Source organism: Falco cherrug, chromosome 8 (genome assembly GCF_023634085.1).
Source record: "Falco cherrug isolate bFalChe1 chromosome 8, bFalChe1.pri, whole genome shotgun sequence".
NCBI classification, from domain to species: Eukaryota; Metazoa; Chordata; class Aves; order Falconiformes; family Falconidae; genus Falco; species Falco cherrug.
The window spans coordinates 16377251-16390485 of NC_073704.1; the positions used below are offsets into that span (position 1 = coordinate 16377251).

At 36.8% G+C, this 13235-nt stretch overlaps 1 protein-coding gene across 8 annotated transcripts in view; it reads left to right on the forward strand.

The window, feature by feature from the left end:
- The window catches only part of PDE1A (phosphodiesterase 1A), a 259717-nt gene that overhangs the window by 188429 nt on the left and 58053 nt on the right, over positions 1-13235 (forward strand). For all 8 annotated transcript variants that reach the window (XR_008733659.1, XM_055719272.1, XM_055719268.1 and 5 more), the window contains 4 exons: positions 852-952; positions 3500-3625; positions 9577-9678; positions 9785-9905. Coding sequence is in view for 7 of the 8 variants with exons in the window: in XM_055719272.1 (XP_055575247.1) it covers positions 852-952; positions 3500-3625; positions 9577-9678; positions 9785-9905 (450 nt within the window). In the remaining variant the exon portion in view is untranslated. The remainder of the gene's footprint in view (positions 1-851; positions 953-3499; positions 3626-9576; positions 9679-9784; positions 9906-13235) is intronic.

Sequence of the window (13235 nt, forward strand, 5' to 3'; positions counted from 1 at the left end):
AAAAATTGAAATATGTGTGGAAATGCTTGACTGGCATTTGACTTAATCAGTCCTATGACTGCGGGGTTTAATTATCATATGATTTTTCTGCCCTCATTTTTAGATGGAGTAATTTTTTTCCTTAAGGATGATTTATCATTCAAGAAATAGAACTTGAAAGATAAAATAGCAGAGGTTATTTTACAAACCGACTGATACAGAACAGGCTCAGTTAGCAAGAGTTACAAAAGTGCACAAAACTCTAGGGTCTGCATTATTTTGTATACATGACCTGTATTACCTTTTGTTCTCAGTTACTGTGTACTAGCCTTATGCACCCTTTTTTTGCATTAGTACAAAGTATGATAAAACGTAGAATAGAAAAATCTCCTATGGGCCTAATTTTAGTGCTATAAACACTGGTAAAATATAGTTAATGCTGATGTTGTACCAGAATTTATTATGAACTGTCTATATTGTTCACTAAAAGACAATTTATAATAGGTTTTTAGATGAATATACCATTATTTGGAAAGTGCCATGTATGGGCTAGCAGGTTAGGTACTTCCTACTTGAAACAGCTACAAAGTATACCATGTAATTATCTTAATAACTTACTGTATTTCTGGCTGCCAATATTTACTTTGCTAGTGACCATAAGGACTTTAACTTGGTCATAGAGAAATCATAAGTACAAGGAGTTATTTTACTGTATAATAGCGAAGTGTTAAGGATATATAGTTACCTGAAATAAGACAAGAGTAAAGTTTCCTTAAGTTGAAGATAATGCAAAACTTTTCCAGTACTGTAGTACTTAATCTGAGTTAGACTATTATAGAAAATATGACTAAGATTTGTTTTTCATTTACCAGCACTGGCTCACAGAACTGGAAATTTTAGCAATGATCTTTGCAGCTGCCGTCCATGATTATGAACATACTGGGACCACAAACAATTTTCATATTCAGACAAGGTAAGCGAGGTGCTCTCTTAAGTGTCATATCTGGAGTTTGCTGTTCATTGGTCTGAACTGTTTCATACATCTTACTGATACAGCCAGGAAGCAGCCGGGTCATTCCTGAATTTACAAATTGCTTCCTTGACCTCTGTACAGTTAATGGGACTGCTGACATGAGCAAAGACGGTGTGGAAAAGTAAGGAGTTAGCTCCATAGTGTTTGAAATCATTATATTTTGGAGCTGATATGTCAAGAGAGATTTCAAAGAGATTCAGATCACAGACTTGAAAGCCCCTCACCCCTCTATATGTTTGCTTATATTTTGATACTTTTGACTTAAAAATTTCTTCTGCAGTGTCCCCATAAAAATACCATTCCACTTTCAGCAATGTGTCTGCACTTTACTTCGGCTGCTACATTTTTTTTTTTTTGAAGTTGCATATTAAACTTACAGGGTCCTAGTACAGAGGGAGAAACCTTCAAGTACAGCTTTAGAAATACCTACCACAAGTTGTCTCCTAGCTTGTTTTGATAGCATCTGCAGTAGTTACGAAAAAGAAATCTAGAAAGAAATCCAGTTTAAAAGTCAGGCTAACTGCAGGTGCAGCATGTCATCCTAGCCTCTGGTCCAGAACAACAGCATATACCTCTCTCCCTTAACATATTTTCACCTTATCAAAGGAAAATCACTGCCCAATCCATTAATGGGTGATAAATCATATACCCGATACTTAACCTAGTACAAAGCATCTTACACTTCTGTCACGCTAGGCTGTACTTTGTTTTTAGTATCCTCAGTTGATGAGTATGCTTTACCTGCTGTTAAAAAAAATTCAGCAAAGCACTGGCATTTTCTAACAAAACAGCTCTGTGCTAGAAATACTACTACTTCAAACAGAAGCATCCTCACACTCACCTATACAGATGTAGTGCCTAATATTTAAATTAAATCCATAACATACTTGTGCCCAGAGATGTGCCCTTTGTTATTGAACAAATTATGTATCTGCAGCTGAAATAAAGACAGAATTCTTTTCTCCCTCAGCATAGTCTGGCTAAAAATAAACATCAGTTTGTCATCCCAAGTTTATATTACTTTTCTATTTTTGTCCTTAATATTTTGCTCTGAAGTATTGCAAAAGTGGAAAATCAATTAAGCTGTTACCCTTTGAATTTTACTTGGGCATACTTGCAAACAGGTATTTGTTTTGTAATTAACTCATTCTTCCCTACTAGTGGAACTTGTCTCTGATGTGGCATCCCAGGCCCATGATTCCAGGCTTGTTTTGCCTGAGAAAAGCTGATGAAATGGCTGTCATAGTCATAGCAAATCTTAGCACTGTTTAAAACTAACCATAAGTAGCTATGTGGATCAAAGTGTGCTTCATTAACACGTGATTGTCAGATCACAGATTTTCCCATGATTTTAGTAGGAGTATGTATGTAAACATATTCATTATTTAGGTAGGTTATGGTTTGTTCCCACTAAATAAAATTTCCAGTCCTATTTTCATTTTTTAGATTCCTTGGTACCATACCATACACGTGGGTGGTTACACTAAATATATGTTATTGCTCAACAAAACAAAAGGCTGGATTTACCATATTAATATCATAGTAAGTTACGTTGCTAAATCATCACACCTTTCTCCTGGCACAGACTTTTCAGTTGGCCAAATGGAAATACTCAAGAACAGCTTTATCAGAACAGAAGTGTAGCAGAGAGGGGAAACCTGAGGTTGCTTAGCAAGTCATATCAGGTCTTGGGGAAACAAATTCCCCAAGAATTAATGAAGTTTGAAGCTAAGGATGATAAATCCATACCACATCAAAATTTTTGAAAATCTGTAAGTAATTTTGGTATTGTAGATTAGTCTTTAGTTAAGAAGGAAAGGATACTATCAAGGATGATAACGTTATGCAAGGGTCTGGCTTTCGGAAGCACTTGAGTGCAAATCAAATTTCAGCTTAGCATCTCTTCCATTCCATTGCTACGAGGCTCAAAGTTTCACAGTTTTTCTGACAAAAGATGGCATCCATTTAAAACATGTGAAATCGAAGTTTTAAAATATTTTATTACTTGCAGCTCCTTCTAATATATGAGTGACATTGGCCACAGCTCCTCTGTCTCAGAACAGGGGTACTAACTTAATACCCATGCTATGTGCAGAGACCCCTCTGTTGGTGAATGCACTGCGTTTTAAACGGTTGGATTGCCAATGTGTACTTTTGAGCAGCCTAATTAGAGCATTTCTGTTGCTCTACAATCCTATCTACAGTCAAGAAGCTGAAAGATCGCCTCACAAATTTTTGTCACAGTTATATAAATAAAACATTACACATTTAGGAATATGATTTTCCCACAAACAGTATATACAATGGTTTAATGATACATTTTTATGCGTTTAGGAGGGAAACTTTATCAGTATTTGATACAATTGGAATAAATAAACATAGTTTGGTATATATAATCAGTAGTTCTCCCAGAGAATAGACAGTCCTACCTTCCTCAGTGCCATCATCAGAATGCTATTGCAAATTCTGCCTTTTTCTTAACACTAGGTCAGATGTTGCAATATTGTACAATGATCGTTCTGTTCTTGAAAATCATCATGTAAGTGCTGCTTATAGACTCATGCAAGAAGAAGAGATGAACATCCTGGCAAATTTAACCAAAGATGACTGGAGGTAAGACCTACTGTGACATTCAAACTTAATTCCAGTATTTAAAAATAATAAAAAACACCAAGCCTTCCCTGTGGAGTCTATTTTAAGAGTTCAAATTACAGGAAGAAACTTTGGCACTGGAAGGAGTAACAGATTTAGGGCTTAGGAAAGGCTGCTGTGTGTAAAGAAGTACTGTTTGAGAGACTCCATATAATTTTCCAAGTGAGGTTGTGCATTTATGAGGCACAGTGTTGGACTTGTGTGGACAGTGTCTCAGGTGAGATAGCTCTTCAGGAAAACCACAATGTTGCCCGTCTTGAGCTAGGTTATCTTTGTCTAACAGTGGGTTAAAACCTCAGTGCAGAGTCACACTGCTGCCAACTTGACCACTACTGCCTTTGGGATTTCTGCTGTGTAACATACCACAGTGTAGTCACATCTTGGTTAAGCATTAAAAAATGAATTATCTGGAGAGTAAAAAAAAAAAATAATAATAAAGGCCAGGCACAGTAGTACCCCAGAAATCGCTCTTGGTTTTTTTTAATTTCTGCTTCTTAATTTTAGTATAATTCTGAAGAAAATATGACCACCTGAAAGAATCAGGATCATAATTGATATGTCACAAATACCTGCAAGACCAAAATGAACAAGTGTTAGAGATAAGACTTTCTGCATTATTAAAAATGATGTTATCTTTATACATCTTTGATTGCTACCTATAGCACTTAAAATGAGTCTTCTGTGTATTTCTGTAAACATAGCTATTATTCAGAGATTCAAAAATAACTTTTAAATAGGTGGACTGTGAAGTCAGGGAGAGATGTTCTGCTTCCAGAAAAGTCTTCCACTGTGAATGATACCACCACAAATAAGAAAGCTATACTCTGCTTTGTATATATTTTCACAAAGCTATAAATTTATGAAGAAATATGTGAATGTCAGATCAAATTTTGGTGTGGTGTATATTTACAGATGAAGGACTGTTTTACATGGTAGATTTACATTATGTTACTTACCTACATAATCAGAACACTTCTAAATAAAGCTTTTATTGTATGTAAGCCTGCTGACCCTTTTGGTTTTCAATTCATTATTTTACTGTAGCTACTCTAAAACACTTAATATTAAAGTATTTATAATTTTTTATTTAATACATCAGAGGGAGGAAACATACACCTTTTTATTCTCATAAAAGATTTCTTCTCAGAAGATACTCATTTGGATTTAGTTATCACAAAATTTGTGCTGTATATTTTGTTCTGGAGAAGGATCTCTGGAAGTAAATTGTAAACTTCAACAATAATTGTCATATACACCTATATTTTCTTTGCCAACATGAGTCAGCCTTGCTCTGCTTCAAAATATTTGGGGCCTGATAGTTTTGGGGCTGATAGAGCTCTGTGACCCTGTTTTTGCTTGTCCTAGCTATTCAGTATGGAGAAAGTGATTGTGCCAGTAGAGAGCCAACAGAGGCTGGTATTTTGTCTTTTAAAACCATCATTGTAGAGAGGTAATGATTTTCCAATCTTGAGACTTGTTACCTTGAGTATGTTCTTTTGAAGTGTTGTTGTTTCATATTGTGTCCTACCAGAGAATGCTTCCAGGTAGAAAGGGGCAGATCTGCAGTTGAATTTCAGTTCAGGACTGGACCAAGAATGGCTTGAAGACACTTGTGTGCTTCCCCAGTCCTGGCTCCTTCATCACTGGAGACCACCATAAATGAGTATAGCTTGGGAATCCCTGCAGCAACATGCAGTTGGTCCAGCTGACAGAAATCTGGCTGCCAGCTAGTACAGTGCGTCCCAGTCATTCCCTTTTGTTATGTCACTGGGGAAAAGAGTGATAGGATGGAAACTCCTGTGAAAGAAAATATTTGCCAATGGAAAGAGGAGCCTATGGTTTCCAGGTGTGTGATGTTTATACATATTGCTCTGGTGGACTGCAACAGAATGAAGGGAGGAATGTGATAGACTCTTCACATTTCTGAAGCGCACACTTCTCTGCATAGATTGCTCAGTCTGGTCTTCCCCCAGTTCTTTTTCCAGTCCGCTTACAGACCCTTTGCTCTAACTTCTATTGCATTTCAGTTCTCTGTGGCTTTTGAACCTGTGATAAACTACCACGTTCCTTCAGAAGTTGCTCAATCACACAGTGAGTGTGTTTGTACTTGCTTTTCAGTCCGATTTCACTGTAACCCGACTAGGATTTCCTAGAGGATCTTATCTTAGTGTTGCAAATTTTGTTTGTATGCAGTGGCTGCACAGATCCAGTCCACTATAAGCAGCCAGTTTGAAGCTGGTGGAATTTGGCAACCTGAGAAAGTAGATTTTATGGTTTCTTGTTGCGGCTATTCAGTACAACTTAGAAGAAATGTAAGAACTGACTAATAAGTTCAAGCAACTAAACCAGAACACTCAGTTCCATGTTTTGTCACTTAGCTAGGCAATTACAGTCTGTACTTTACAAACCAGTAAATTCCAAAGTGCTAATGCGAGAACCTGCACAACCTGTTGAAGTCTGATGCTTTAATTTAGAGGGTTGGTCATCGAAATGATGGTTTCCTGGTATTTGTTTCTAATATCAAAAAAATCCTTTTACCCTATCATCAAATACAGTTGTTCATTGGTGCAATGACAGATCTGTTAGCCATTTAAAAGGTCTTCAATTTTCTAATTATTGCTACAGCAAATTTCTTGGATCTGTACTGAAATTCATGCTGTTAGACTTAACAATTTTGAAGTTTACACTGAATTAAATTGGCAGTAAATTGAGATGATAATTTGTTCAACTTTTTAATGTACTTCCTGGCATTGATTAATTTCTTGTCTACTGTCAGATCTGTTTTGTTGAGATGCAGCGATTTCATTTTTTAAAAAATTAATACCACTGCCTATTTAAACTGTGTTTCTGCTAGTTATTTCAGCAAGATGAAGCAAAGTGACTAAGAATGACTATAGTATTACGTTTGCTTTTCTACACGTTAACATTAAGAAGATAAATGCACTAATAAACTGTCAGCTTCAATTAAGTTTAAAACATAGGGTTTGGGTCTGGGCAGGGAAACACTGCTGGCATTCTGATGAGGATGTCCTTTGTGGATAGTGCATGTGACATTCATAGTGATTTCTCACACTTTCCTCAACTCTGAAAATATATTCCAGTCTTCCATATTGTCTTGTTTCTGTCGCTTAGCGCCCCTATATAACTAAAGGATTCCTTTTTTGTCCTCCTTTCTTCTTTTATTTACCAGGCTTCTAGCACCCCGTGTGTTATGTGAACAGTTATAGGTGGTCAGGTGGTATTAATATCTCAAACCATTCCCTTCATAAGGCATACAACGTTATATTACCCGATTATGCAAAAAGGAATAACAAAACAGTATGAATTGTATACAATGCATGATGAACAGCTTTTCTTTCACCAATTCCTTTGGGAGACTTCTGTTTGAGGAAGGCAGGATTGCTATAACTTGCGAGATTAACCTTATGTCTTCAGTTCCCAGCCTACTTTCGCTCAGCTTAGCCTGTTCCTACATTTTTTCATTAGTTTCCAGCTGACTAAACGTCTCTGACATGGGCAAATCCAGGTAAAGCTGGTTTCTGTTTATCAGTTAACTGCTGTTCTGAGAAGTCCATGTGCCAATCCTTGTCTCTTGTTCATTACAGCATTATTCATGTTGTTTTTTCACATCATCTTGCATCTGTTGTTTTACAGTATGCTATCCATAGGACATATGGATATAGGAGGGTTAAGAAAGGATGACAGCACAGGACATGACAGTTTACTTAAGAAAAATGGAGATTGTATACTCAAAACCATTAATCTTCCAGTTGTGGGCCCCAAAAACTGCTATGCGCTGTACGTGAATACTGTTACCGCTTCCCATCATAGAACTAAAGATGAAACACATACGTATCTTTTTGCCATGGTAGCATGAGCAGTGCTAACTGTATTATCCCGATGTCCTTGTAGCTGTGGAGTGCTTGATAAAAGGGGCAGAGATTTCTGCCCAGGAGTTACCTGTGAGACCAGCTGAGGTCTCCTTCAGTGTGAAAGCTGAGGTGGTCTTTTTTTTCTCCAGGGAAAAAAAAAGGGGAATGTTTTAAGTCCAAGAGTAATCTTTTGTGCAATGGTAGTAGACTGAGCATTTGTAGCTCTAGTAGAGCTTTATTTAATATTTCCCCATCAGTTCTCAATTTTCCATTTCTCTATTGACGATGCATGGGGGTGCAGGCAGGAAACAATTGCAGACCATAGGTGGAGAGCTTCTCCTTTGCTGTCAAGCAGCTTTTCAGTGGCCTGAAATCTTCAGAATATGTTGAGTGCTACATTTTTTGATTCTTATTAAGGTGATGGAGTTAAGAATTAGGGTTTGTCTGCTGCCATGACAGTATGAGTAAGCAGAAAGCAGCATTTTCCTTCTGTGTGTGGTGTTCTGTAGTAAGGGTGAGCTTATTTCTGATTACTCTTAAAAGTTCAGATGTGGAAAGAAAATCTCCCATAGAAAGGGGAAGTGGTAATTATTTCAGTCTTACAAACAATGCAGAGCCCTCAGTTTTCATGCAGTGTTAGCTGTTGTTTTGTTGGGGTTTTTTAAACGGGTTTGGCTGTGTTTGAAGGGTACAGTTTCAAAGCAATGTGGAGGAGGAACAGTTGGGATGCAAATTAATTAGTATCTTATTATGAGGTCAGGTAAGGTAAGACATTTTCTAAACTCAAGTTGCTATGGCTGCATTTTACTGAGTAGAAGTGAGAGGACTGAGTCTTTTTCCAGTTGCATCAAAGCAAATCAGGAATAAATACACAAAAATCAATAGGAGTATTAGATTAAATATGCAATTACTTTGGCACTAAAGTAATCTTGATAGGTTTTATAACAAACTGTTCTAACAGCTCTGAAGAAAACTGCAATTTACCTCTTTCAAACATAGTCCTATGAAAAAAATACAATGTTAAGTAAATCAAAAGTATGAATACAGTATGAAAGATCAGTGAGAATGACTAAAGTAGGATACTACTATTGTAATTGATATTTGGACATCCTTCAGATTGGGGATTGGGGGTGTGCTTATAATCAAAGTTTTTATGTGGTGAATTGTCCCCATTATATATATAAATAACACTTGCGCATAAACCCTCCATTTAAAAAGCATGTAAAGAAAGACCCGGTAGACTCCCACATAGTCTATATAGAATCGTTCTACATCAAGGAAACTGAATTATCCAAATCAGTAATTATTGTTGACAGAATTAATGTAATTCCATATACAATCAGAATTAATACACTTTCTTACATGATTCATGTTTTACTATTTTCATATTCATTTAATAGTAAGCTGATGGACAAGCCAACATCTCTGACCATAATACCAAGATAAACAAATTATAACTCCCAAATTTGTTCTGGTTCATGAAATAGGCATTAAGGTATTTTTGAGATGAAGGATAGTTTGTCATAATCAGTGGTATAATGTTGATGGCGTTGCAGATGTAATACCTCTTGCTCTTCTGAGTGTTTCCACAGCCTTCTCCCTAGGCTTAGTGTTATGCCTGCTCTGTGCTAATACAAGGGTGCTAATAAAAGACACAAATATATTCTCTTGGGTGGTGGTAAGCCCGGAGACCAACCGGTTTTTTGAATGCTGTACTGCTGGAAAAATAAGGAAAGACTTATAATGGGCAACAGAACTGCATGTAATTTTAGCTTATACACTAGAAAAGAGGAATTACAAAATGGTGTGACTCTGAAGTAATGGTTACAGAGTGCATTTTCTGAAGTACATTTCTTTCACAGAATCGCTTTAGGGTACAACATTCAAGTTGTTAATCATTTATTTAAATGCTTTTTAAAATGTAATAAAACTCGTGGTGTTGTTTAGAAAGTTATAAATTAACAAGTACTGCTTAAACAAAGGTACCATACATAGAATAAATGAATTGTAATAAGTCATTTCGCTTTTAATTATTTTTAGGGAGTTGCGTAGCTTGGTCATTGAGATGGTTTTGTCTACAGATATGTCGGGCCATTTTCAACAAATTAAAACGATGCGACATACACTACAGCAGACAGAGGGGTAGGTTTTTTTCCCATTCTGTTCATTATCTGTAGCCTTTCAATGAGCTTATGTACGATAGTTGCTTTTGTTTTGAGATAATTGGAGCATGTCCTTGAATTGACAGGGTAGACAAAGCCAAAGCCATGTCTTTGATTCTACATGCAGCAGACATAAGCCATCCAGCAAAATCCTGGGAACTGCACTATCGGTGGACCATGGCCCTGATGGAAGAATTTTTTCGACAGGTGCTGTTTCTTAAATCCTTTAAGAAATCTAATTCAAGAAGCAGAGGTTACACAACTAAGTCTTTTCCTAAGTCTACCAACAAGGATACTGTTGGTTGTGATTGACAAGCATAGTCAGTAGTATATATTCCTTACTCTTCATACATATCACTGACTTTAATTCAACTTTTATGTGCTTGAATAAGATGAAATTGTTATAGCTTTATATCTGTTTCAGCTGATACCAGGATTCTGAGTGTTGTAGCATTTTTTTCTTTCAATTATAATATAACTTGTCAAGCTGTTTTCATTGTGTAGACAGAGATTTATATATGCTTTGAGTTAAAAAGAAGCACCAGCAGGGTAGGATGAGGGACTTGAAAATAGGAAGAATTAATTTTCAGCAAAGAAGGCAAAACGTTGTTTCCGTTTCACATTTCAGAAAGCCCTTCTATTTCTTTTCCTTGAGTACTTCCCATGCATATGCCACATAGGTCTGAATGTTTTGCTTTAATAACAGCCTGATCCAACATGGGAGGTTAGACACTATCATCCTGTTAATGCTGTGGCCATATACCCTAAAACAAAAATGAAGACACACCTTTGTGACAGACTCCATTTCTGTGAGATACTGTATTCAAAGAGAAAGGCCAGTAGGTGTTGGTGTCACTTCTGCCATTTTTTTACTCACCTCAGCAGGTGGAAAAAAACATTTCTCCAAAAGGGGAATACTCTCCCTCTAATGACTATTTGTGACCATGCACATTTTTAACATAACAGTTAATGAAGTACAGTTGATAAACAAAATCCAGTTTAGGTATTACACAGTTTCTGCAGTTACACACAGGTTGTAAAAATGGTTAATACAGATAACAGAACAGTGTATGTCTTGCTCAGCTTGATTGTCATTAATTTGCTATCTGCTGATATTTTCAAATCAGATGGGTCACACTTGAAGAAGAGATCAGAGAATAAAGAAGTCAGTATATTAAACTGTTAGGTTGTTAGGCCCATCTGCCCTAGAAGGTTCTTGCTTGGTTCCTAGAGGTTCTTTATATGAATTCTCTGTAGGGATCATGAGGACATCCTTCATCTGGGCTTTGCACCAGAGAGGCAGATTGGAGAGCTGGTGTCTTAATCTAAGTAACAAATGGACTGAGTTTTGTGGAAATAATGAGCAGAGTCATGGGTTTGTGTCTGCTTCTGTAAATGGAAATGATGAGCATTTTGAACATGAGAGGAAAAAGGAGGAGCAGATTACCCCAGGTATATATTACTTGAGAAGATCAGAAATGACCAACTGTAAAAACATTTTAGACACAGTCAGACTAGATAGAGCCCATAGGACATTGAGGCAATGTGTCCAGTCAAGTGGAAGTAGCGTTAGCAGTGAACAGTACCACACTGGTCATTGAGTGCCTGGGATCAGCTAATATTTTTGTTATTCCTTTATCCTTTCGTTAGAAGTAACTGGATCCCAAATAAGTCGCTCAAAGATTTGAGGAGGCATTTAACAATAGCATCAAATCACCATGTATGTATGTCTGCAACTCAGCAGTATAAAATGTGAAAGACTTTCAGGCTGTAGAGGAGTTGCAAGGAATTGACTCCCTCTTTATATGTACTAAAAAGAACAGCACATGTAGAGTAGCTCCAACACATTTAAGGCGTGATGAAGTAACTGTACCTGCAGAAATGCACTGAGCAGCGCAGACACAGGAGGTCTCCTGCTTCCTAAATGCACTGGCTTGGCTATGCATCCTCTGGTCTGTTGATCTGGGTATGTGTGGAGGAAATCTCTGTGACTTCCAAATCCATGTCAGCCAAGGTGAAGTAGTCCAAATGTATACAAAACCCACTAATTCCTCCTCTGCTTTTCTTAAAAGATAGTAAGTCAACTACTTTGCTGCCTTACAGGAAAAAGCAACGGTCTGAAACTGCCAGTGCAAAACCAAAATGTTTTAACAGGCAGCTTTCAAAGTAGTGAGCACCAGCAAAAAATGAACATTCACCTAGACACTAGACAAAAAACTTTGTTAACTGCAGCTAATGGGTAAAATATGTGCCAGTGTTAACTTCAGGGAAAAAGCTAAATAACGCTTTAAATTTAAAAGCAACAACTACAGAAAGCGTGTTGTAATGCCAAGGAAGATCTGAGCTACTTGTTTAAAATAGAAATACACCCACTCATCTCAAAACTGTAAAAATAAAGAAATGCATAGTTCAAGTCACACAAAGAAGTATCATAACATAACATAAGCTCCTATAGCATTCTGCTCTCAGCCTGAGTAGATCCAAAAGCATAAAAAGAGAATTTGTCCAGTGAGTTCACCACCTCACAGAGAGTCTTTTTTTACTGCTTTGATCTTTATCTTGGTTTTAAGTCTCATGAAATTATAATGATCAATTTCAATATTAATGCTGTATCCCTTATTACAAGTCACAATAGACTTAGACTTATATGATATTTAAGTATTAATTATGTATTATATTAATTGCAAAGTAACTCATAATTGGGGTAAAGAGCTACTTGAAAATATTAAAAAAATCAAACTGATTCTTTGCTAGTGTGGAATTTTCTCTTTTTTAATACCTGGTTGAAGGAAGATGACAAAATTAATATTACTTTGTAAATCCTGTGTCCAAAAATGGCTCACAACTGGTTAGTTACAACAACCCCAGTTTACATTATATCACAGTCTGGCTCCTGCATTTACATGGGGGTGCCACTATAGCACTCCTCCTAGTAGTAAGCGTTCATTTGTTCTACACTCTGAAGTCAAATTATGAACACTTGGGTGTAAAATTTAAAGGCCATAGTGATAAAACTCTCCACTTCCACATGAAATGCAGTCTGCGAGGTACATCTGTTTCTGTGGCTGAAGTAGTTTTATTGGTATTATAGTTCTAAAATTTTCCCAAATCTAGTTCAATGATACATGATGAAAAGACTAAGGAGAGTTGATATTACCCCCATCATCCATCAGTTTCTGGTGAGATCTTTGGGAAAATGGTAGGTTCATGTACTGCTCCCCATTGAATGATCATGAAACAGCACTCTCCATGACTAGTGTAATGCATAGAGTCATCCTACTTGAAAGACTTAAGTTTTCCTGTATCTATAATGTCAATGCTTCTGGGGGCCAGGTTTGTCCAGCTACACGATTTCTAGCTTCCTTTGAAAGATGTCTCTTCAGGATTTTTTGCACCACTAGACTTTCTGTTTGAGCTTTTGCAAGTCAATTAGTGTATCATGCTGAAAATGGAGATAACACACACCCCTGGCTACTAAGACTGTTACGACAAAAAAGCTCTTCTAGTGTATTAGGTGCTGAAATATTTTCAGATCTA